At 36.0% G+C, this 26,765-nt stretch overlaps 1 protein-coding gene and 1 long non-coding RNA gene across 2 annotated transcripts in view; one reads left to right on the plus strand and one right to left on the minus strand.

Annotated features, from left to right (window-relative positions):
- LOC123950559 overlaps positions 1-26,765 on the plus strand; it is a 134,213-nt gene that overhangs the window by 61,089 nt on the left and 46,359 nt on the right. The window contains exon 2 of the long non-coding RNA XR_006820251.1: positions 23,509-23,608. This is a non-coding gene — a long non-coding RNA (uncharacterized LOC123950559). The remainder of the gene's footprint in view (positions 1-23,508; positions 23,609-26,765) is intronic.
- SCN9A (sodium voltage-gated channel alpha subunit 9) overlaps positions 1-26,765 on the minus strand; it is a 184,724-nt gene that overhangs the window by 13,414 nt on the left and 144,545 nt on the right. The window contains exons 19-24 of the mRNA XM_046018497.1: positions 17,396-17,550; positions 13,758-13,931; positions 9,317-9,439; positions 4,692-4,973; positions 4,123-4,176; positions 3,071-3,208 (exon numbers count right to left, since the gene is read on the minus strand). Of these exons, the coding sequence (XP_045874453.1) occupies positions 3,071-3,208; positions 4,123-4,176; positions 4,692-4,973; positions 9,317-9,439; positions 13,758-13,931; positions 17,396-17,550 (926 nt within the window). The remainder of the gene's footprint in view (positions 1-3,070; positions 3,209-4,122; positions 4,177-4,691; positions 4,974-9,316; positions 9,440-13,757; positions 13,932-17,395; positions 17,551-26,765) is intronic.

Below are 26,765 nucleotides of genomic sequence, written 5' to 3' on the forward strand. Positions count from 1 at the left end.
ATGAAATACTGGAAGGAAGGTAGGGTATAGTGGTAGCTGTCAGTGCTTCCAAATTAGTAACTTTTGTCTGAGGGTAATGGTAATAGTGTGTCAACCCACCCTATCTTCCTCCAGTGGCAATTCTTGTTGCAGGAATAACATTTAAAGCAAGGAGTTTAAAGGAATTAAAGTTGTGGCCGTATGGTTCATGGTCACATTGCTTTATCTACATTACATGTCTAACTTATCCTATGCAGAGAATACTGAGGAATCATATTTACAGGCTTATATCTCATATATACACATCTGTAATGTAATGACTAAAATTGAAAAAATAATTAAATTGAAAATTAGAGTATACTTTTTAAAATTATTTTCGAGATTAACTATGAGTTTTTAAAGATTCTCTTTTGAAAGGCATGAATGTATGATAATGTTAGCTAAGTGTAACTCTAAGATATTAAATGTAAGAATGGAAGATGGAATTTTAAAATATCTTCGAAAAAAAAAACAACCCTGCATTTGAAAATGTAAGCATAAGTTACGTTTAACATTTATTAAATTTTTCTTCCAATTGTGAATATCAATCATGTACAATGATGACATTTCAGACATTTCACTGCATCTACCTCCATCTTTTCTGAGACGCTAAGTCAATATCTAAAATCACTCTTTGAATTCTACCCCTTATCTTTGAAAGATATCTTTATAGCCAACAGTACATCAATCAACTTTGACAGGAAAACTAAGACTTCTTAGATGCTTTATCTCTTACAAATTACAGACCGTACTGTAGCTTCTACCCCCTATAATCTCTTCATTGAATATATGCCATATTCTCCATTGCTGATGACTAATTTGAAGACACAAGTGTGGTTGAGGTAGTGGCCAACCTAGTCTTTGGTCTCTCTCCAATCATTCTATACATCATTACTGGATTAATTTTTTCTTTCTATTCACCTTTATTTTTTATAATTTTTTTTATTATTATGTTCAATTAGCCAGCATATAGTACATCATTAGTTTTTGATGTAGTGTTAAGTGATTCATTAGTTGCATAAAACACCATTTTTTAAATCATAACCTAGTTTTCAGGGTCCCTGGAAGACAAGACTCCAGTTGGATCTGTGATAAAGCTACTTCCTCACTATCAGATGACATCCAAGTAACACAACCTCTCTGATGATTGGGCGGGGGCCGGCCGGGAGGATACAATGGCTTTTAGATTTGTTGTGAAACCTGATTAGGATTACGTGTGTGGAGTACTCTACACAGAATCAGACACATCATCAAATCTTAACAAATGCCAATGTCCTGATTATATGTGTTCCCTTACTCAAAATACCTCAATGACACATCAGCTCCTGAAAAAGATCTAATACGGCTTTTCAGATCTGCTCTCAAGCAAGTTCTCATCTTTTACTACTTCTCTTCTAAAAACGCCATTGTTACTAGTGGGCAGAAGCGTAGGGAGACTGGTCAAACAGGGCACGGGGATTAAGGAGGGTACTTGTGATGAGCAGTGGGTGTTGGATAGAAGTGTTGGATCATACTAATATTACACTGTATTTAACTAATTGGAATTTAAAGAAAAAGTTTTAAACAACAACAAACTCCATCTCAAAACTCCACTCAAACTGATGAAAGGCTATTCGTCCTGGACTGTCTCTTTCGTAAGGCCTATGCACATGCTCACTCATTCCTCTACCCTCCCTGTGGATTATTCACCCTTCTGCCTCTCAGTTGCTACAGACCTTCTTATTCCTCTTCCAAGGCTTACAATTGTCACATGTCATAGGAAGTCACGACTTCCTATAGCTGTTTTTTCTATTTGTATCTATTTTTTCCTCTGACCACACACTTATTTTTCTTGTTGTCACTGCTTTGTTAACCTCTCTTATTACACTTATCATTATTTCATATTGTAGTATTGGGGCACATAGCACAGTAGAGGACCTAAAAAATATACGCGGAATATGGGATCAACTGCTGACTCTATCAAAACTATCATTTACTTACTGGATGCATGATCTTCAGTAAATCACTTAACCTCTCTGTGGCTGCCCACATTTATAAGACAAAGTCTATAATACTAATAATAATAATACATTTTATGGTGGATGTTTTAGGTTGAATTGTGTTGGATATCAAATGGATATCAAATTAAATATTTTAAGTCTCAATGCTAGTACCTCAGAATTACCTTATTTGCAAATACAGTCATTGTAGATGTAATAAAATTAAGGTGAGGTCATACTACAGTAGGGCGGCCCCTTAATCCAATATGACCAGTGTCCTTATAAGAAAAGGAAAGAGACATAGAGAGGGAGCACACCAAGTGACCATGGAGGCAGAGACTGAAGATATACTCCGTAAGCCAAGTAACACTTGAGCTACAGGATGCTGCAAGATCCAAGGAAGGATCCTCCCCTAGAGGCTCTGAAGAGAGCACGGCCCTGCCAAAACTTTCATTTGGGACTTGTAGCCTCCATAACTGAGAGAGAGTAAATTTCTGTTGTTGGAAGCCACCAGTTTGTGGTAGTTGGTTACAGGAGTCCTACGAAATTAATACAGCTGATGTGAAGGGTAATTAAACAGAAATCTCAGGAGAGTATCTCACTTGCAACACTTAACAAATCCTAATTTCCATTACATGTGTCATTTTTTCTGCTGTATTATAAACTCTCTGAGTTCAGGAACTGAACTGTTATTGTTCATCAAGGGCCAGCCCACTACATAGACCACGGAACAGTGGCTCAGAGAATGAATGAAATGTGTTTTGAATAAATCAATAATTAGTGCACTAATTTTAAATTATTTATTATTAGTCCTTTATAGGGAACACTGAAAAAAAAACTGAGTACTTGTCATATTGCATAAAAATAGTCATAACTTAGGAGATAATTATTTTCTATGCAGATATGAATGAGATTGAACCTATTTGTACTGTATTCTGGCCAATTATTGGAAAATTAAATGAAGTTCTAATGAAGCTAATTAGTAATGGATATCAAATTAAATTTCATATTATGTTTTTAAGAAAATAAACGTTCATATTTTCAGTGCATTATAAAAACCTTAAAATACTTATCTTTTTTTTCTGTTGGTTGAAATTATCTATTATGACGCCAATGAATAAGTTCAAAGTGAAGAATGACCCGAAGATGATAAAGATGACAAAATAAATATACATGTAGAGGTTGTATTCATATATGGGCTGCTCATCTACCTATAAAATTAACAAAAGTTAGCAGTATGTTGACAATAACATTAATCATTTTCTTTTTCACATGGTTTGATGAGTTAATCCAAATAGTTCTATCCTAGATGAACTTGGCTTTTCAGAAGCCAAAGCATTTTAAGGATCAGCACAAACTTTCTTAAAAATTTATTCAACATTAAGTAAATATTTATTACATGCTTACTATGTACACGAATATAATCTTCAAATGACTACAAAGGGCTTAATCATATGTAGTACTTGTTCTCAGATTGGTAGGACATAGTAACTAAGTGACCTAATGTATGTTTCTAATCTCCAGAAAAAAAGTTATAAAAGAGGTGATAACCGTATTTATAGAAATTTTGCTGTTTTTTTTATTTGATGATAGAAATGTCTTCAACAGATTTAACTTTCTTAGCATGGAACTCATTTCACATAAACTCATCCACAGCATTTTAAATATAAAAACAATAAAAACTGTGAATACAATTTTTAAAACCCATGAATAACATTTGTTATTGAATTTTTATTTTGATAAACATATTTATTGAGGACTTATTATTCCCAGGCTGTATAAGGTCCTCTACTTACATTTTTTTTTTTTTTTTTTGGAACCTCAGAACAATGCCATGAAGCGGACATTGAGTTTTTTTGTTTTTTCAGCCCATAAACAGTCTGAGAGAGGAAAAGCGATTTGTTCAAAGTCAGTTGCAGAGCTTGTACGATATGAGAGAGCCAAATTTTGAGCAAGCTCTGTCACCAAACGCTGCACGCATAACTGCTAGTCTTTTATTAGGTGGAAGTTCTTCATTTTGTGTGTACATACCAAGGGATCCTTGGAACTACTATTTGAAAATGGCCCAACTAAACTAAGGCACTTTAAAAATTGTAAGTTTAGTGTAATATTGACTAATACTTACATTAACATTATCAACAGCTGCATACATAATATCCATCCATCCCTTAAATGTTGCCTATAACAATAAAATCTGAATGTGAGGTTCACACTCTACAATAGCCATACATGAGTTTAATCCACTTATTGTTACATTTAGTGACACCAGATCACTGAGCTTTACTATATTTCACAATATCAATTTAATATAAACAAGGTAGGAAACATTATTTTTTTTTTGTCCATTTCTTAAGGATCCTCTGTGATAGTAGGATGTTACTCTCATTCCCATGTAGTATAAAACTGGCAGTCCAAAAACTATTTATTTTTGGAGGAACATTCATATGGCATAAATGGTGAGGAGCCACATGACACTGAAACTCATTTATGAATTAATGACTCTCAAATGCAACAGAATCTTTGCTTCTTAACTCATGTTTTATAGGCACATGTTCTAAGAAAGACCAAGTCTTTCTTTTAAAGTCACAAAGTACCTTATCTTTAATTTCTAGGTATAGATGATTTAAAGAATGACTTCTATCCCTCACCTAGTGTCTACTAAAATATCAAGCATTTGTGACAGGGCTCACTTACAACTTGAAGTAGAGAGAGGTAACCAAGTCCAACATTATCAAAGTTCACCTTCAAGTTCTTCCATCGTACATTTTGACTAACATTCATCAGCGCATAACAGTCGGAACGATTCTGAACGAGGTTTGTTGGAAAGCGTGACCCATCTGTGGTATTAACACACTCATAGAACTTCCCAGCAAACAAATTTACTCCCATGATGCTAAATATTAGCCAGAATATAAGACATACTAGTAGTACATTCATGATGGAAGGAATTGCACCTATGAGGGCATTCACGACCACCTAGTAGTCAAAAGAAAGAAAAGGATGATTAGGAGTAGGAAAGATGTTAAATGGTCGACATTAACGAAACACAGTGCAGAATTAAAGAAATCAGAAAAGCCACCTATACATGTTTAAGACATCAAATCACCAACCAACATGTATTAATTGAATGTCTATGCTCAGTAGTATGCCAAGCAAGAGAGAATGAGACAGGAGCCCTGTGAACAAGTTTACTAAAATACATGATAAACACACATTGAAGCTATAGCCACAATGCAAAACAGAGTAACTAAAATTATATCACAGCTCAAATAAATGAAAAAATAAAAATAATAAACCAAAAACCTGATATATGTAAGGTGAAGTCGTAAATCTGCATACTCTAGGGGGAAAAAAAAGAAATTTCTAAGTATGAATGATAACAAATAAAATGTACATTTAAATGTACATTTAAAGGTTCACGGTCCTGGAATGATCAGTGTTAAAATTCTCCCATATACAGAAATGATTGGTATACATAAGCTGGAGTTGAAGTTAGGAGTTTTTTATTATATGAACGCTTTCTATTTAGTTGGTTCTGCTAATTGTGTGATATGTGAATTCAATTAAGACCTTGGGACCTCTTGTTTCTTCATCAGCTAAATAAGAGCCACCTTTTCAAATTTATTATTCTAAGTCTAAATATACTGTATATATAAGTCCTTGGCTAAATATAGACAATGCTTGCCTCAGTTAAAATATAAATGAAGTAGTTTATCTTTAATAGTTCCTTTATTTCTGCTTGTTGCATTTCCATTGTTACTAACGACCAGAGCCTCTTGCCACTCTAATTTTGCCGCATGCAGACTATCGTAACATTTATCACTCTCCAGATTTTCCCAATTCCTCCACCTTTCCAAACCTACCTGTCTTTTCATACTTCAGCTCTAGCCTGAATGAGTCCAAATGTGTTAAAGTCTAATTTGTTAAATAAGAGCATTGTGTTCCCTCTCTTTTCCAAATGGTGAAACACTGAGCATCTCTGACTACTTCTGAGATTGTCTAGAGCAGGAGTTGGCAAACACTTTCTTAAATATTTTTTAGGCTTGCGGGGTTATATGGTTTCTGTTGCAATTATTCAGTTCTTTTGAATTCTTTTTTTTTTTTTTTAAGATTTTATTTGTTTATTTGACAGAGAGAGAGATCACAAGCAGGCGAAGGGGCAGGCAGAGAGAGAGGGGGAAGCAGGCTCCCCGTGGAGGAGAGAGCCCCATGTGGGGCTCGATCCCAGGACCCTGAGATCATGACCTGAGCCAAAGGCAGAGGCTTTAACCCACTGAGCCACCCAGGTGCCCCTTCAATTCTTATTCTTTTTTTTTTTTTTTAAGATTATTTATTTATTTATTTGTCAGAGAAAGAGAGATAGAGAGACAGAACACACAAGCAGGCAGAGTGGCAAGCAGAGGTGGAGAGAGAAGCAGGCTCCCTACTGAGGAAGGAGCCTGATGCGGAACTCGATCTCAGGACCCTGGGATCATGACCTGAGCCGAAGGCAGCAGCTCAACCAACTGAGCCACCCAGGCATCCCTCAATTCTTATTCTTATAATAAATTATAAACAAATGGATGTGGTTGAAAAGTAGTAAAACTTCCTTTAGAAAACAGAAAATAGGCCTGAGGGCTTTAGTTTGTTGACTTCTGGCCTAGAACAATAGTTATTACTCTGTGGTGTGTGGTCCTGTTGAGGTTCCATGAGAGCATGAAATTGCATGAAAAACATTACAGGCCTATTTTTTAATGAAGAGATGATTTATATTTTTATGAGATTCTGATAGTGTACACGACACTAAAAGGGTTAGGAAGAACAGGAGTAGAGAATAAAGTTCAAAGTGGCCAACTCTTGTTCAAGCCTGTGCTTTCATCCTACTTCCTACTTCCTACTTCCCTCCCCACTGAGCTTATCACCTAGGCACACTGATCTTCTAGTCATTGCTCAAATATGCCTTGCACACTCAATCCTGTGCTTTTCCCCCCAGGTAGCGTCTCTGCCTGGAATGTCAACACGCCTGGGATTTGGGCCCACTCTTTCAGTCATGGCTCCAACGTCAACTCCTTGTGAGGCCTACCTAGACTTCCCCAGGCAGCCATTCGAGCCTCTATGTTTCTGTAGTGCTACCTGCTTCCTACTTCAGAGCTGACGTCCTAGAATAAATAAATACTATTGGCCACTTTGTTCCCCTGTCTGTCTCTCCACGATTTTTGTCCCAATTCCATGTTGGGGGACTGGGTCTCTTCACCACGGTACTCTTTTTATAGCATAATAACTGACATATAGTTGGTGTTTGAAATGTTTGCTGAAAGAATGTGAGCAACGGTGGGTCTGTGAGGGGGATAGGTCCATATTGGTCGGGTAAGAAGCCATTTGAGAAAGTCAGTAAGCTTAAGAGCCTCAAGACTCAAAGGAAACTAACTATAAAAAGCCTCAAATTTTACTTATTCTTCAGAATCATCCTGCAGCGTGAAGGAACATATCTTTTTGCGTGGTTAATAAATACTAAAGAGACATATCTGGTCCTCCAGATATATTAAACCATTTTCCTGCATCCAGGTCAGCTCTATTATAGATAAAGAACAAAGAGCACAGAGGATAAAATAATGGGCTGGCTTAATTGCTGAGGGAAGTAGTTTTGTAGGGGAAAGTAAATTCTTCATTCATGAAAATGCAGTATACCTATACTGAGTCCAGAAATCAGTTTTAAGTTCTAGATAAATAACATCCTACCAGTGCTCAAAAAATGAAGTTAATGCCAATGGATTCCAGTACCACCTTTCTGCATAATAACATAAATTGTAATTTTTCAATTCTTGTATGATAAAAAGGGTTAACTAATGAATTTTTTTTGTATAATCATGATCTCTCATAGCCATTGTACACTGGATGCCTTAAGCTGTAGACAGTCACAGTTTAGCAGAGATAACACTGAAGATCTGCTAGACTAAAAGATACCCAACAGTCACCTGAGGTTTCAGATTACCAAGCCCCATCCCAGAGTTTATGAATCAGTGTGTCTGGAGTGGGACCTGGGTATTTGGATTTCTAGTAAGTTCTCAGATGATGCTGATGGGTGGTCTGAGGATGGCGCTTAGAGAAGCAGTGAATTAGACTAACCTACATGTAAGTTATTCAGGGACTACCGGCAAAGAGGAAGTCAGATAAATAAGTAAAAAACAATATAACAAGGATTTTGTATGTCTGAACATAGAGGGAGGTTGCCCACTTAAGCCCGACGATGAAGGGACAAAGCAAATTTAAACTGAGTCTTATTGGCCAGGTAGGTATCTGTCTGCTCTGATGATGAGTCAGGGCTGGGACAGGGCTGGGAGAAGCATTCCCAGCCCAGAGAACAACAGGAGCAGGAGAAAGCAAGTGGGAAGCTGGTAAAAAGGAAACTGAGGAGAGCAGCAATAAATGAGGATATGGACTAATTAGAGAGGACAAGGTTACTGTTCTCCATGTATTTTATGAAGTTGCTGGTTTAATGCAGCTCTTAAAGCTAAGTTGCTACTAGTCATTATTTGTCTCACCTTGTTTGTCTCTACAAAATGATCTCTTTTTAGGCACCATTCAGCCTAGTACAAATCATGTAAATTCTCAGGGCTTTAGTTTTGTCAAGTGTGATTTTGGGGGTAATTCTACTTTCGGTGAAACGTTTATTTTAAGGATGAATTTTAAGGTGGTGGCTGATGTCACTTCACTTCCCTGTTTGTTGTTATGATTCCTACCTACGGTAGCTCTTAAAAAAAATTTTTTTTTAAAGATTTTATTTATTTATTTGGCAGAGAGAGAGAGAGAGAGTACAAGCAGGGGGAGCAGCAGGCAGAGGAAGGAAAAGACTCCCTGCTAAGCAGGGAGCTCGCTGTGGGGACTCAATCCTAGGACCCTGGGATCATGACCTGAGCTGAAGGCAGATGCTTAACTGACAGAGCCACCCAGGCACCCTATAAAATATGAGCATCGGATACAGGCAAGTCCTTGATAACCTGTATACGGGAGATGTTATCAGAATGAGTGTCCCCTTCATATTCCTAACACAGAGCAGATTTTCATTTAAAACAGGATTAGTCACTTATTTGGATTCTTGCCTAACGATATTATGTGAAGGAGACTTTACTGTATTTGACTGACTCTTTGTTAAACTATATGCACTGAATACTATGTATATGCATATGTATACACACACATATATAAGCAGTCCATCTATAGGTATATGTGTAGATATATGTACTTATAAATATAAAGTCCATAATTTCCACATACTTATTTTTTTATATTTTATACTCCATTAGAAAATAAGGATATTAGAAAGTTTAGCATTTTCTTACCCTCATTCCTTCAAATCTAGATAAAGCTCTTAGAGGTCTTAAAGCTCTAAGTGTCCGAAGGGATTTGATGGGGCCAAGGTCTGAGTAGCCAAGAGTGCTTGCAACTAAAGTAACCAAAGAAACCTACAAAAAAATAAAATTTTTGTTAGTTATTTCAGTGTAATAGTAAAGCCCAAAGAGGAGAAGTCAATTTCAAAGATCACTAAGAGCAGATCAACAAGAATAATATTCTATATATTGAGCTGTCTAGTCATTGCCTAAAAATAGATAAGATGAATGAATGCTTTTGTAAGGAAATAGCTTTAAAGGAAGGCTAATGAAAATAAAAAGAAATAGAAAGAAAGTAGGCTATTTCTTATATCTGAATAAAAATCACACAAGCTTTTCACAATTTCTGTCATCAATGATTATGTACTTGCTTATTAATTCTGAACTTATGCTGGATATATTTAATCAGAGATGCTGTTCATTTAATTTGAGCAACTTATGTTACCCATATATGCTGTACATTTAATTAGAGCAACTATAAAAATTTCAGTTATAATAAAACCTAGGGCATAACAAAGTGTGTGATTCTGAAGTTAAGTCATAAGACTGTGGCTCTGACTCAATCAGATGATCTAAGTCCTAGTATAAACCTTATTCAAAAGCATTTTGAAGACTCATGATTTTGAGATGGAGCTATTTCCCCACAAGATTTTTCTGCCTTGCAGTTTCTCAAAACTGGCACCAAAGATTTACCTAGTAATAGTGGGAGAAATGTCAATTGTATTGAAGAGAGCACAAGAGTATGTGATCTCATTGGCTTTACAATAAACACAGGCATGCAGAACTTCATCATCTTAGACCTGCCACAATGACCATAACCAGTACCCAACAGAAATTTGTGTTCTTATCACAAACTATCTTTGAAGAAAGAACATGGACAGAAATAAAATCAATACACATTCTGGTAAGAGAGTAACGAGCTCCTCAATGACCTTACCTCTTGATCTGTAAACACTTTCAGTTTCTGAGTAAGTTCCATTTAAAATATTCATTTGTTTTTACACTGTGTACCAGGAAGCAATGTCTAAAAACAATGGCTGATATATAGCTCTTCATTATGAATTAAGTACTGACTAAAAGATTAAAATTTTCCAGGGAGGATTAGTAATACCTGAGAATCAACCTCCTTATATTTAACTATTGACAGAGTAGAAAAATTCATTGCTCACAAGTTCACTGCTCCTGCTATCAGAGACAAGGAAACTGATTATGAATCAAGGTGTGTTGAAGTGTTTTGTTCTCATCCAGTTGCTTCCAAATGTCTTAATATAACATTGTATCTTTTTAAGTCTTTATGCTACATATCCAACAGAACTAATCCTCCCTCGTATCATTCTGAAATTCACCCAAGTCATTAAGGTCCATTATTTTCCAGTTAAGTACACTTAAGAAAATATGCTCTTTAATTAGAATAGCAAGTATTCTTTTTAATCAGGAAAAAAAAAGTTTTTAAATGTCTATTATAATGGGAATAACCCTTACCGAAATGGCAGACCTAATTTCCAAGCCACTGTTAGGTGTCATGATATTGAATATAATAGATACATATTATTGAGAAAACTAGAGATTACTCTGTAAATGAGAAGATATACACACATCTATTTATCTATGCATACATATGTATATACACAGTATATGCCAATACTGATGACTAAGGCTCAGGCAAACAAATTTCAGTTCAAGAAGCCTATGGAAATCCAACAAGTCCACCCTGTGAATATCAAATTAGATCAGTGGTTCTGAAACCTCAGTATGCATCAGAATTATCTGGAAGGCATATAACAACAGTGTTCTGGGTCCCAACACCTGAGATTCTAGTTGAGTAGATCTTGGGTAGGTCCTGAGAACTAATAAGTTCCCACCAATTTGTTGGTTCAGGGATTGTACTTTCAGAACAATGCTAGATAACTGGTTCAATTCTTGAGAAATAAAATCTTGGGTCCTCCTCCAAATCTGCATCACTAAATTTGCATCTCTACCAGCAAGAACGTTGTGTCCAGCTTTGCTCTCCATGTTACATTATAAAAATATTACATATGGAATATATATTATATATAATATGCATTTGTGTTTGCATGTACATTTACTTACTTTTTCTCAAAATATTAAATAACAGTTCAAATTGAAGCTATATATCTGAGTTCTGTATATTCCATACTCTTAAATATTAAGGTTCACCAGTTCAGATTTTCAAATACAAGACAAAATAATTTCTGCTATGAAATGGACTTATCTCTTTCTTAACCTAAAATAAATTCAATTGTATGTATAAACTTTACTTTTGCAGACTGAGTGATGAAAATAACTATGTTTGTGATAATATTATTAAAGGTTTTTTAATATCTTAAATATTTTATAACTTTTAAAAGACCCAATCGTATTAAATGGTTAAGAGAAAAGAAAAGAAATAACCTACATTCCTTCTATCATTTCTTCTTATTCTGGTTAGCCTTTCTTTAAATCTATTATGGTACAAAAGCATCTATCTTACTGTTTATTTTTCTAGCCAGTAACTAGGTAACATATATATAAAAGTAAATTAAAGAACAATCAATATGGAATCACTAATATAAGGTCTCAAAAATTACAGATCTCACAGAGAAGGCCTAAGAGAACATAAGAGGTGTAATGTATAGCTATACTAAAAAAAATTGTTTTTTGTACATCACTGATAGAGAAAACAAGAGTGTTATTGCTTATAATATTTTATATATTGAGCTGTTAAAAAAGAGTTCACTGAGCTTGCTTTTTCTTTTTTCTTTTTTTTTTCTTTATGGTGTTATATCAGTCACCATACAGTACATCATTAGTTTTTGGATAACAGTTGAGAAACTGAACTTCTGAATAGATATGATGAGTTTTGGTTTAATTTTGTAGTCAGATTTGGCTATTTATAGTCATGCTTACTTGTAATTTTGATTTCTCTGAATGATGCCATATTTATCTTTTCTGTAAAGTTTGATGATGCAAACTCTTGGTTAAACAAGTGTTAGAGCACTTGTTAGCACTATAAACATTCACATATTGCCCTCTAATTCCACATCAGATGGAAGACAAATCTCTAAGAATTGTAATACAACTCCCTAGCCACAAAGACTAGATTTTATAAAATCTAGAATTAGTAGAAGAAGGAAAAAAAATAAATCATCCTAAGAAAAATTAGATGGGGAAGTTGAGGCCATGAATTAATTTAAGATAGCAATTTAAAATAATATAAAATATAATAATATAATTATTATATGTGATATATTATTAAATTATACCATTAAGATATAAAATAAATTTGAATATGCTAAATAAGAATAAATTGAAAAACTGAGTGTTGTACCATTTCTATTTGAGATGCCTTAATCTCACAGTTGTTTTAGGATTCCTTTCTTATTTCAATAAGATTCCTAAAAAATATTTTGCTCTGTTAAAAATAACACATAAGCTAAAGAATTCTTATATATTTTCCATCACCCAAATATTGAATGGTTCTCTGAATTTATTACTTGAAATTGCCAATGCCTATTTTTCTGCTTCCCTGCCACTCTAGAAATAAAGGGTAAGTTGGATGTTTCAGGTGGGGACAAGAGTTCCAACTCATTTTGGTTTTCTCTCTCCTTGTGACAGAGGTAAATATATTGAAATTCCCCCCCTGTTATTGAAATTCCCCACTGTTATCCCCCCCCAACTCCTTAACCCAGAGTTGTTAAGCTTTAGCACAACCATTTTACATAACTCTCAGCTAACATATCAGGCAATTTGATATATCCCTTGTCCTCTTTTATTTTCTAATTTTATATTGTTAAAAAAATCAATGTTTTATCTTTTTAAATTGTGCCTCTGCCCATTTCCATTCCCACTGTCACCACCTAGTTTTTCATTGAATATCAGTAAAATGATATTCAAATCGTGTATATATACACGTACATAAAACCACATTTTCTCTGATTGCAGAAAACTTATGCACAAGTAAGTTATAAAGGTTAGAATGGGGGGCGCCTGGGTGGCTCAGTGGGTTAATAAAGCCTCTGTCTTCGGCTCAGGTCATGATCCCAGGGTCCTGGGATTGAGCCCCGCGTCGGGCTCTCTGCTCTGCAGGGAGCCTGCTTCCTCCTCTCTCTCTGCCTGCCTCTCTGCCTAGTTGTGATTTCTATCTGTCAAATAAATAAAATATATTAAAAAAAAATAAAGGTTAGAATGGTACAAGAAAGAATTCATATTCACTGCAGAATTTCTCTTTTAATACTCCTTATAGAAATAGTTCTACTGGTTATATTAATATTTCAAAAATACCCATAAAGCTATAGTCTGAAAGTACAAAAATCTAAACAAGATTAAAATATGATAACAAACAACATTAGTGAAGGTTCTCAGAATACTTATTTGTAAGATAAATCCAACCTACATCAACAATTAAGAAATCCAGCCAACACCAGGCATTGGTGAAATACGTTTTATAACCATAAGCTACCCATTTTAGAAGCATTTCCAGAATGAAGACATAAGTGAATATCTTGTCAGCATACTCCAGGATAATCTTAATGGTCTTTTTCTTTTCAATATATATATCTTCAAAAGCCTGTGAAAATAGGATTCAAATTTCAATTCACGTCCAACTTAAAGTTTATGATTCATAACAAAAGCATGAAATGAAATTCTGATGGAGAATTCTATGCTGAAGGATAAATACTATTATGTACTAGCTGACTTTCTTCTGGTTTACAGCTACTAGGTAACACTTACTAGTATGTACCACTGGTCACCACAGGTTAAAGGGTGCAAAGAATAAAATTATCTATAGTCCTCTAAAAGAACCATGATCTCTGATAATTGCAGCAATTTCTACTTCATCTGACTCCCATTTATCTCTCTCCAAATTGGATGAATCCTGATAATGTAGGACATGATTCCCAGATCAGCCGGTTACATAGACCTTTCTCACCCTGTACTCTCCTTCACACCCACTAGTAGGATTTGGAAACCTCCTTCAGTTCTTATATGCTTATGCATTCCCAGTGCCTAGAGCTGCGTCAAAACCACAGCAGGAGGTAAGGGAGTTTGCTGAATGAATGAGTAGTAAGTCTTGATGCTGAGTACTCTTGATGCCTGGGTACACCTTGTTCTGACTAGTCCCAGAGCTGGAAACAAGACTCAGCCTGCAGGGCTCCTGGCTAACTTCCAGGACTACTTCCATGGATATGGGAGCAAAGAGGCAAGGACATCATTATGTGATCTCTATCCAATGTGGGGTGTAGGTTTTACTGTTACTCATTTCAGCTACCACTCATTTGTTTCTACACAGTGTGTCCTCTCCTTTTTGAGGATCCAGAAATCAGTGGAAAGATATGGTTGGTTTTGATTTTAGAGCTCAGTTAAGTTATGGGTCTGTCATATAATAGCGTTTGGACATGAAACAACTTTTACACTCCCCACCCAACTTCTTCATTGGCAAAATAAGCAAAATTATCATTATTTCACAGGATTGTTTAAAGATTAAGTGAAAAAACTATACAAAGATCTTGAAACATAATAAATATGTACTAACTTGGTTGTTACCTTTTGTTTGTTTTATAGGCAAGTATTTAAAAAATCTAGCTTAGTTAGCAAACTATGAGTAAAAACAGCCATTTCTTAAAATACCTTTCCCTTTTCTTCATCATATGATTCATTTGAATTTCAATTTTCTTTAAAGATTTTATTCATTTATCTATTTGAGAGAAAGAGAGAGCACCAGAGAGCACACAGGTACCTGAGCAGAGGGAGGACCCCAGGGAGAGGGAAAGAGAGAATTTCAAGCTGACTCCAGGCCAAGTGTGGAGCCCAACATGGGGCTTGAACTCATGACCCTGAGATCACGACCTGAGCCAAAATCAAGAGTCTCACACTGAATCGACGGAGCCACACAGACCCTCTAGAATTTTAGTTTTGAGAGTGCCTTTTGCCAAAAAATGTCATCTTCCTTTTTAGACAGTTTGAATAAGGGATTACTCTAAACTTTTCATTAATTTTTTTTCTCTCTTTTCTAAGTCTCAGTCACATGTGTGACTCAGCATGGAATAAACTTCTAGTAGCGATTAGGAATACAAGATAATGTAGACGTTGTTGAGATTCCTACTTGCATTTCACCAGACAAGAGGAGCACATTTTTCTTACTCATCTCTGATTTAGGAGAGGCCAGCCCTGCAGCCTCTGAGCATCCTTTCATGTCCTTGTTCAGTACGCCAAGAAGGCAAGGTCCTGACTTGCTCTTTACTCAGGGCTGCTTTTGCAACAGGCAACCCTGGGGGATGAGACAGTCTCTGTCTGGGACAAAAAAACAAAGTTGCTTACTGCTTTCTTTAAAAGGATAGGGTTTCCTAGGGCATCTGGGTGGCCAACTCTTGATTTTGGCTCAGGTTATGATCTCAGGGTTGTGAGACAGAGCCCCACATTGGGCTCCAAGCTGGGCGTGGAGCCTGCTTAAGATTCCCTCTCTCCCTCCCCGCCCCTCCCTTCCTTAAAAAAAAAAAAAAAAAAAGACTCCCTAATTGAGTGCTCTTCAGCTGTGATGCTACTCCATTGTGTGCGTGCCATTAATTTATCCCCTTACCAGGCCCTCGTGAGACTTGGGGACAAGATGAACCAACACAAACATGTTGAAGTTCATATGGGTTTCAATGTCATGAGTAATAAAATCCTCTGTCTCTTGACTTGAATATATGATGCCATATATTCTAGTGGCATCCATGAAATAGCAAAAGGTTAACTTCTTATAAAAATCCAACCCCAGATCCATGAAGACTATCTGTGAGACAATTTACAAAGTGCTTGAGTACTCTGTTTCTAGTATAATGGAATTTCCAGTGGTATCTCTAGCTGAAACTGGGCTTATAATGGTTCATCTCTGTTTGTGTGCGCAGGAGAGAAAAATAAGAAAAGGCTCAGGGAGTTTGTAACTCTCCCAGGTCCCTTTCAGCTCTCATAGAAAGTGCGTGGTATATATACAAGAATGAGAAATATGTTCCATTATCACGCTAAAGTTAGTTTGTTTTGTAAGATGCTTCATAAACTGGCACTGCCCATCTTTGTCACAGTACCTATGGCCACCACTCTCCTCCCTGTGTTTGCTCTTCCTCTAACGTCACTTTCTACAACTTGGAAACTTTTAATTTCCTGAATGCCTCATGATGTTTTCTGCTTCCTTGTCTCCATACACTTGTTCTTCAGCCCACCCCATCTGGCTGGAAAATTCTAGTCATCCTTCTAGATCTTGCAAAACGTCAACTACTTTTCTGAAATTCCAAGCGGACAATCATTCATCTCTTGCTAAAGAGTTTTTTTTATCAAGCATATTCTTCACTTACAAACACATCCCAGCTCTGTAATCACCTGTGCCTTTCTCCCCAGTGGTCTCTGAACTCCTTGAGAAAAGTATCTGGATCTTATCCACCTTTGCATTCAAGGAAGCATGTCCTACATGCCTGGCATGTAGTAGTGCTTACCAAATATTTACTGAACTAAACTAAAATTTTGTCCTAGCCCTAATCATAGGAATTCATTTTTAGGTAAAACAACTTTCATATTTTTATCCTCCAACTCGTTTATTAAAAATACTGACCAAAGGGGTGCCTGCATGGCTCAGTGGGTTAAAACCTCTGCCTTCAGCTCAGGTCATGATCCCAGGGTCCTGGGATTGAGCCCCGCAACGGGCTCTCTGCTCCGCAGGGAGCCTGCTTCCTCCTCTCTCTGCCTGCCTCTCCGCCTACTTGTGATCTCTGTCTGTCAAATAAATAAATAAAATCTTTAAGGGGGAGCGGGCTATGGACATTGGGGAGGGGAGGCGAACCATAAGAGACTATGGACTCTGAAAAACAACCTGAGGGTTTTGAAGGGTCAGGGGTGGGAGGTTGGGGGAACAGGTGGTGGGTGATGGGGAGGGCATGTTTTGCATGGAGCACTGGGTGTTGTGCAAAAAGAATGAATACTGTTACGCTGAAAAAAATTAATAAAAAGGAAAAAAAAAATACTGACTCGAGTGATTGCTTTGGCTGTCATATAACTTACCAGAGCTCCACTGCTGAGCAGGATCATGAGAACAATAAAGCTTTCAAACCAACTGTGTTCAACTATTCTGTAGCAGGTTTTCCTGATGTTCCACCAGATTTTTCCTTTCCCTGACTCTATGTCAACTTGGCAGCATGGGAACCTCCGCACACAACCTGACAAGAGAGACAGGCATGAAAAATATTGATATTTGGAATAAACAGAATGCTTATGCAAAGCTTTCTCTGTGATGGCCCTCAACTGAATAATTTCTAACACACGGCAGTTTTGAGTAGATTCAACTTGAATAGATTCAACTAAAAATAACTTGTCAGTTATTTCTAACTTAAAATGTATTCTGTACTTCCTTGATTTCTCATCATTCTCCTCCTAAGTGTTTAAACTACTTATTTTTTTTTCATTATTGCAGTCCTAATACTGTGCTGTTACATGACGAACAAGGAATGAATGAATATTAAACTAAAATCTGAGGACAAAATGCTTTTCAAGATGTTCTTTGCTGATAAATTAATTTTCCTTGATGTGGAGTTCATCTACAATTTTCAGATACTTCCACTCTATAAAAAAAAAGGCTCTTCAGAAAGCTTCAGTCCTAGATAATCTTAAGAAAATTGGTATGTTTCTAAAATTATGTTCAGAAGAAAACAATTTTAATTAGAAGATGCAGGGAAAACTGTTTCAAGTACTTTATGTTAAAAACAACTCTGCCTTTGGAACTCTAGGCATAGAACATGCTGCTATGATAAGCTGAGGAACATTTTATTTACAATGTTTTAGGTTTATTCATTCATTTCTCCATTAAACATTTATTGAGTATCTTTTATATACTTAGTTATGTATACAGTTTCCTCTCCTTGGGGGATTTATTTTTGGTTTTGGTTAGGCAGATAGGGATAGAAATAAATGCGTGTAACTGGAGAAGCCAACTAAAATCATAAATATGAAGGGGCTATTTTGGTAGCATGGAAAAAGTCTACCTCAGCTGGCTCGTTTGCTGAGGAGAGACTGGAAGAGGCTTTGTGGAAGAGACAGAGCCTGAACTGAGGCAAAGTACTAGCCAAAAAGAGTAGAAGTGGAAATATAAGCCAAGAAGGAGCAAAATGTATTGTACATAGGAATTATGAGCAGTTCAGAATTGTGACGAAAGCAAAGTGTACACAGTAGACATGGGTGAGAAATGAGGTTAGGGAAATGGGTCAGATTATGTAAAGCATTTTCCCCCACATGAAGGAGTTTGGTCTATATCCTATAGATGTTGAGGAGTAAGTGAAGTGTTGTTAGCAGAGCGTGATACAAGCAGATACAACTTAAACTGATGTCTCCAACAGCTGAATGGAGGATAAATTGGAAGAAAAAAAAAAGAATGTGAAAGTATAGGAAGATTCTGAGCCAGAAGACCATTTGAGATTCTGGTTCAGTAGTCTTAATAAGAGAGACAGGTCGTGGCAACTCTAGTTAGGAACTAGAACAATAATAGATTGAAGACATGTCTGGCAGGTAAAATCAGCAGGATTTAGTGACTTGTTGGAGATGAGATATAAGAGAAAAGGAGGATCCCAGAACAGCTGGATAAATGTCAAGAATGACATGAGCAGGTGCAGGAGCTACTTGGCAGGCAAGGAATTTGGGATGCTGGTTGGGACTTCCAAATACAAATATCCTGTAGCTATTTGGAGGTCTGAATCTGACGCTCAGGAGGAAAGACTGGGCTAGAAAATGAGAGTTTTTGAGGTCACACACGCACAAAAACCGTATTTTAGGACCAACCAAGAAAAGGCTCATAGACAAGGGCCAAGTCTGGAGCATTCCAAAACAGTAATATTAAGGAACAGAATGCAATGGCATGCTGAAGCCAGCTCATTTAGGTTCTTAATAATGACTCATCATTCAACTGTCAGGCATTTTGGCAACAAATTGCTACACTTGTTAAATGAACCGATTATCAAAAGTTAAATTATATGAACTTAAAATTACAACTTACTTTTAAAAAGACAATAAATCCTAAAAACATATCCCATTCCAATCATTTAACTATTATCTATGCTGTTGAGTACATTTCTGTCTTCTATCTGGGTCATGGAAAATATGTTATACTGTTAGACTATTGGCATCTCTTCCCGACTCCACATTTGGAGAAAACCTATTAGTAGTCTGAAATAACCCACAGTGAGGATCTTTATACCACAAAAGTCATCAAATGTTATACACCAGGGCTTGCTGATTTTCTAGAATATACTTAACAAGTAATGCAGGAAATGTTAATAAAATATGTAAAATAGTAATTGTCATATTTGTAGTCATGACACTGGAAATAGCACAAAAATTGAGGAAATATTCTTTCATTATTCAAATTCTAGCATCTGAGATTTGCAAACCTCATTGATGAATGAGTGCAATTTTGACATATAGTTTCTTTGTCTCACTTTCACTTTACTGATCAACATAAATGAAATTACCAACCAACCTTCAGGTAAAAACTATACTTGTCATCAACTGCAATCACTGATTATCTATCATTGCAAAATTTTGGTAAAATTTAACAAAAGAATTCTGTGAGAATCAATGAACTATATGAAATGTGCAATAAGGAATATTGCCTATATTATTATTGTAAATCATGCACCAGAGATCCCGTATATCAGTAAAATATATAGTCAACTATAAAAGTACATATGCATACTGTCTCTTTTTTTGGAGAACCGGTTGTTAAACAGCCACCTGTACTCCACCAGGACAGGTGGAATAAGAAAAAAATTTTTTTAATTAATTAATTAACTAATTAATTATAAACATATAATGTATTTTTATCCCCAGGGGTACAGGTCTGTGAATCACCAGGTTTACACACTTCACAGCACTCACCATAGCACATACCCTCCCCAATGTCCATAACCCCACTCCCCCTCTCCCAAACCCCCTCCCCCCAGCAACCCTCAGTTTGTTTGTGAGATTAAGAGTCACTTATGGTTTGTCTCCCTCCCAATCCCATGGAATAAGAAAATTTTGAAGGAGAAAGAGACAGAGTAGAAATGGGAGAGATGTATAAGGGGCTGCAGTAAAAAAAAAGTCAGAGAGTAGAAAGTTTCATAAAGGGCAGATGAATAGAACCACAACCAAGAAAGACCCAGAAACATAATGACTAAAATTTCAAAAGACAAATTTCAAAAACTAAAGATGATTTAAAAAAAAATACCATAATTGGTTTGAAGAAGAGGAAGAACTGAAAAAAAGAGGAACTATAATTAATTGTTCTATTAAAAATTTTTCTTTCAGAACCCCTGTGTACTATTTGTGGGGATATAAAACTGGTGCAGCCTCTGTAGAAAAAAGTATGGAGGTTCCTCAAAAAGTTAAAAATACCATATGATCCAGTAATTCCACTACTGGGTACTTACCCAAAGAAAATGAAAACACTAATTTAAAAAGATACATGCACCCCTATGTCTATTGCAGCATTATTTACAATAGCCAAGTCCATTGATAGACAAGTGGGTAAAGATACGGTATATATGTATATCTTGGGTTCTTACCCTTCCATAAAAAGGAATGAGATCTTGCCATTTGTGATAATATGGATAGATCTACAGGGTAGTCTGCTAAATGAAATAGAGAAAAACAAATACCATATGATTTTACTTACATGTATGATATAAAAAACAAAACAAACAGATAAGTAAACATATAAAAAGCAGAAAGAGACCCATAAATACAGAGAATAAACTGATGGTGGCCGATGGTGGCAAAGGAGGGAATGGGCAAAACAGGTGAAGGGAAGTGGGGGGGTACAGGCTTCCACTTATGAATTAGTCACAAAGCATCGGAAATATAGTCAATGATATTATACACAAGAGCACTGTATGGTGACAGGTGGTAGCTATACTTGTGGTGAGCATAGTATAACATATAGACTAGTTGTATCACTACGTTATACACCTGAAACATTTTGTGCCAATTACATTTTCATATTAAAAAAAAAATCACTGAAAAAAAGTTTTTCCTTCAAATTAGAGGGAAGATAAAAAGAGGGGGAGAGCATTTTTTAGGCACTTGTTTCAGAGGTTTACAAGACAGGCATTTTGAAAAATAATTTCCTGTTTTGTTTAATTAAAAAATATTGAGCCTATCAAGTAATAACTTCAGAGAATCATAAAGTATGTGCCCTGAATCAGAACCAGAATTCTTTTGAACTATACTGTTCAGGCAGTGTCTTATTATGGTTTCTTTCATGATCCAACTAATATGAAATTAGTTCATTGATCCAGGTAATAGGAGGTTCATCTGGCACTTTAATTTCCAGCACTATAGGAATGTAGCAAGCTGTGTTCCCCACTCCCCCCCAAACCCCACCAAAGTCTCTGGTGTTTTTGCTATTGTGTCTTTTATATATATTCCTGTCCTTTCTCTCTGGAAGCTTTTAAGCTCCCAGAAGACTAAAACTGCATGAGTTATGCCCTTCCTTTCTGTTCATGATACTTACCATAGTCCTTACATACACAGTTTAATGAGTCATGTATAGTTGATTCAAAAAAACATAATCCCCCCCGAGAGAGTTCTAAATTAATCCAAGTATTAGTAATGATCTGGAAGTTCAGATCTCTGAACTTTCTGCAACTTCGAGAATTTACAGAAAGATTGAATGGGGGAAAAAGAAAACAGGGTGCATAAAAAAATGTACATATGCTTTCATTTAACCCACATTAAATTATAGTTAACATGACTTAAGATCCGAATGAATTTACCTTCACTGTTTAAAACAATTAGTTTACATCTCAAATGTATTTAATAAAGTTAGAATATTTTATAAAATCATGTGGGAAAATAGTAAAAAGGTAGACCCAAAAGTGGGCTCCCAGATCATCTCTTCCTGGGTGAAAGAAAACACCAGAAGGAGTGAAAAAATTTAAGAAGGACTTAGTTTTTTACATTAACTTAATGCTTGAGACTTTAGAATTTATCTCAATATAAAAACAAATACCTTGCACAGAACTGAATCTATCTGCCTCAAGTAAAATTACCAGAGGAGAAAGTTTCCCTTTAGAATTTTACTATCCAAGATTTGTGTCAGTCTTAAAACTGAAGAGAAATATTATTCATAGGATTGAGGTAAGAAAAGGGACCACACATTCTAATTAGAAAAGTACACTTTTTATCTGAGATGAAGGTTGATAAGTTTTGCCCTCGGGATTTATCACACCTCAGAGTTTCTCACTCTTACTCTGCGGCAGAAGTGTTCGACTGCCTTTCTGGTTTTTATGCAAAGGCATATCCTAAGAGATTTCCAACCCAGCTGGTTAGCAATGTTATCACATCTTCTTTTTTAAAGGGACTATTAATTAAATGTAAACATAACAGAGAACCTCTCAAACATTTTAATGGGTCCCCATGGGTAAAGGCTATTTCTTTTGGGTGGTTTCATTAATTTGTTCTCGTGATGCATTTCATAAAGTCTATACTGGGTTTCATCATGTTAAACCAGTGCTCCCCACCCCCATGCCACAAAAAAACTAATATCTCTAAATCTTCTAAAATCAGTGTTTTGTCCACATTTTCTTTAAAAAAAGACAAAAGTAGGAACAAGTTGAGTTGTTGTGTTCTTAAAGTTAGAATTACTTATTAGTTACTTTATAGGAAGCTGAATTCAGAACATTTGGGGGGGAAGTTGAGTTGGTTCCTTCTACCAAATTAATAGAAAATATATTATTTTATGGGAAAGAGGGTTTCCTACTCATAGCTTAATCCTGATTTTATAATTTGCTAACTGTATAATCCAAAAGGAATATAATGTAAAACCAAACAGAATCAGAGTTCTGTCATGTCAGGTTGCCACGACATGCCAAAGTAAGGCTAGTGAAGGACAGTAGTAGGTCTAGAGACAGACCCTGGCATCTTGAATTATAAAACTAATGCAACAGAACTAAGGAAAGCCTGGCATAAGAGGGAGGAGAAAAAGATGAAGAGGAATATGATGAAAATTAGTAGTGACAGTTATGAAATTGAAAAGGATTAATGGATGTGAGACAATGAACAATATCATTTTGGCGTTCATCTTCAGTGAAAACCCAATCCTCTGATGTAACTCTCATACTTCTTGTGATTTTTCTGCTGTCTTCCAGGTAACAAAAATCTCTGGAGGCCAAAGGCTGCTCTCAACTGCCATTGGTTTTAGCTCAGCTCTTGCAGACCTATCACAAACTGGTGAGAGTCATTTCCAATGTAAGTGAATGAGTTCTCAATTTCCCATCCTAACAAGCCCAAGTGTTTTGAAGTCTTTCTGTGGAAGACCTCTCCCAGTTTCTCAGGCCCCAAACTTGGAGTCGTCGTTGACTCTTCTTTCCCATTTTCACATTGGACCTGACATCCAATCCATCAGCAAATTCCTTTAACTTTAACTTCAAAATGTATTCAAAACCTCTTATTTTCATGTGGATTACTGCAGGAACATCCAAGAAGTCTCCCAGCATCTGTCAACCCATTTACTCTCAAGATGGCATTTTGAGACTTTTAAATGAGGTCTTTGTAATGTCCTTAAAAGCTCCTATGTTCTGGCCTCTACTACATCTCTGACCTCAACTTCTACCACTCTTACCATCTCTCAATCTCTATACTCACCCCTTAACTTTCCTCAAATATCGTGCATATCTCCACCCAGGGGTATGTGCCTTCATTACTTTGCCTAAAATACTCTCCCTTCCTACATTTGCATGGTCCACTTCAATTTTTTTAAAGGTCTCTGATCAAACGCTACCGTTTTGGAGAGGCCTTGACCACTCTACTTACATGATAGGAGCATCCTACCCTTTAACCACTATATTATTCTTTTCTTTTCACTTTTCCATAGCATGTATCACTTATCTGACCTACCGAATATTTATGTATGTATTTGGGCAAGAGACAGTGTTTTTTTCATTGCTCTCTCTCCGGTGCTCTAGCCTGGACTTGAAATACAGAAGGTGTTTAATGATTAGTTGCTGATTGGATGAAAGAATGATTAAGTGATAAAGGGTGAGAGGCTCCCCAAATTGGCTGTCCTGTTTGATTTATCAGGGTGAGCCTCTTAGCCTAGCAGTTCCCCTGAGTATAGAGTTTCCAGTGGTGCACAGCTGCTCAAAGTGATAGGACTCACGGATGTGTGTTTCCTCATAAATGTTCTTGTCTTTTTTCCTCCAAATTATGTATTTGTTTATCTAAGTTCTTATTAAGGTAGAACATATATTTAGTATAGTATACTAATTATAAATATATAGATTGATACACTCATCTCATAGGTAGGTCATGATATAACATTTTAAACACCTGGAAAGCACCCCCCATGTCCTTTCCCAATCTGTACCCTCTAGAAGTAGCTACTGGCTTCACTTCTACCTTTGTAAGTTTATTTTGCCCTTTCTTCTTCCACATCCCCTGCTTGACTGAGGTATAACTGAGAATTAAAAACTGTAAATATTTTAGGTATACAAATTGATAATTTGATATTACGTATCCATTGTAAAATAATCACCACAATCAAGCTAATTAACATAGCCCATCTTCTCACACAGTTACCAATTTCCTCCCTGTGTGTGTGGTGAGAATATTTGAGATCTACCCTCTTAGAGGTTCTCAAGTATACAATAGAGGATTGTTAAGTATAGTCACATTGGTGCACGCTAGCTCTCCAGAATGTATTTGCGCCTTGTGTAACTGAAACTTTGGCTCTCAGTAAATTTTCAGCAGTCAAGGCCAAAGACATCTGAAAATATGTTTCTATACTCTCTCCTATACACTAGACTCAATTTAGAAATTATGCATAACCTCAAAGGAATCACATAAATATTATCATTAGTGCTTTGTAGGATTAAAATAAACTTTTTTATGTAGTTTAATCTCATAAGATAGCATCTGCAGATTACAATACCTTAGCATTAATTCTTTCTGCAGGTTTAAGTTTTTCCTAAAGCCCTTTTCTAATTTGAGGCCATAATCTGATTGATAAACCCAACTTCTTTCTAGTTATCCTAGAATTTTAAGTCAGAGTCATTCATAAAATGGATAGAGGACATCTTGGTAGCATCTGCACAAATTTAATGGTGTTAATCAATTTAGTGAGAAATAGGCAACACTTGATGAAATTCTTAAACGTCTTTAATATGAACACTTCTAAAAGAAACTATGCATTTTGCTCATGGTATTAATTTCAGCAAACTTTCACAATTTTTTCATGATTTTCACAAATCTCACAAAATTTCTATCAATTGGGTATCATACTTGTTTGCTTCTCACATAAAATGGAATTTAGCTTTGTATCCAAAGAAAATTCATGCACCCAATGTAGTTTGGAGATATCTTTCTTTATTTGACAGGCATTTTGTTTACCACATGAGTGCTAGAGGAGGCTGGTTGAGAAAAATTATAGAGGATGAATGCAAGGTAATGATATCTACAAAGACCGATGCTGAGAGTAACAGATAGTAGTAAGTCATTAGCATCAACACTATTCTATCATAGCTTCTCCATGGAATTGTTAACAAAATATTTTTTAAAGTAAAAAAAGGAAAAGAAGAATGTTAAGAACTGTGGTGATTAATCTGTGTTATCTCATTCAATCTCCTGGATATCCCTATGATTCAGATGTTGTTGTTATATCTGTTTTACAGATCAGGCATCAAAGATACAAGATTTTAAAGTGTGCTCAGGGTCTCACAGAGTTAGCAGCAAACCAATTAGAACTCACGTTTATCAGGCTTCAAAGCTTGTGGTCTCTGTTATCATATTATACTGCAACTCTAGTATAGGTTTGTGTTTTTACTTGAATGACACCATATTCAATTAGAAAATACTGTACACTTCCATAGGTCAAGTTCAAAGTTACTACTTTGAATAAAATCCCTGAAACATTCCAGAAGTAGTAAATTCAGTAAGTCAGGAAGTGAAAAGGAATCAAAGGAGGTACTGTTAGAAAAGAATAGACTGAAGTGCAAAGGCTTTTAATTGCTATGTTAAGGACTTGGGGTTTTATCCTATAGACAAGGGTTCTCAGCTTCTAGTGTGCATCACAATCCCTGGGAGGGTGCAGGCCCTGCCCCAGAGTTTCTGATCAATTTGCAGTTTCTGTAATCAGTGTGGGGCTAGAAAAGAAGAGGTGAGGGCTGACCCCAAGTCTTTAGCTTGAGAGACAGGATAGATCATGATGTTACTAATGAGACAAAGATCAGAAGAAGCTATGGACTTTATAGGGGAGAACTCACTAAATTTTTTTAAAACTTATTATACTTGACATATTTAAAGGCAACCAGTGGAAATGACCAATGGGGAATTATAGTCATATCTGGAATTCAAGTGTGAGGTCGGGGGTAAAGATAACTATTTAAGAGTCAAATAACATAGAAATAGA

This window comes from Meles meles, chromosome 9 (genome assembly GCF_922984935.1).
Source record: "Meles meles chromosome 9, mMelMel3.1 paternal haplotype, whole genome shotgun sequence".
Taxonomy (NCBI): Eukaryota; Metazoa; Chordata; class Mammalia; order Carnivora; family Mustelidae; genus Meles; species Meles meles.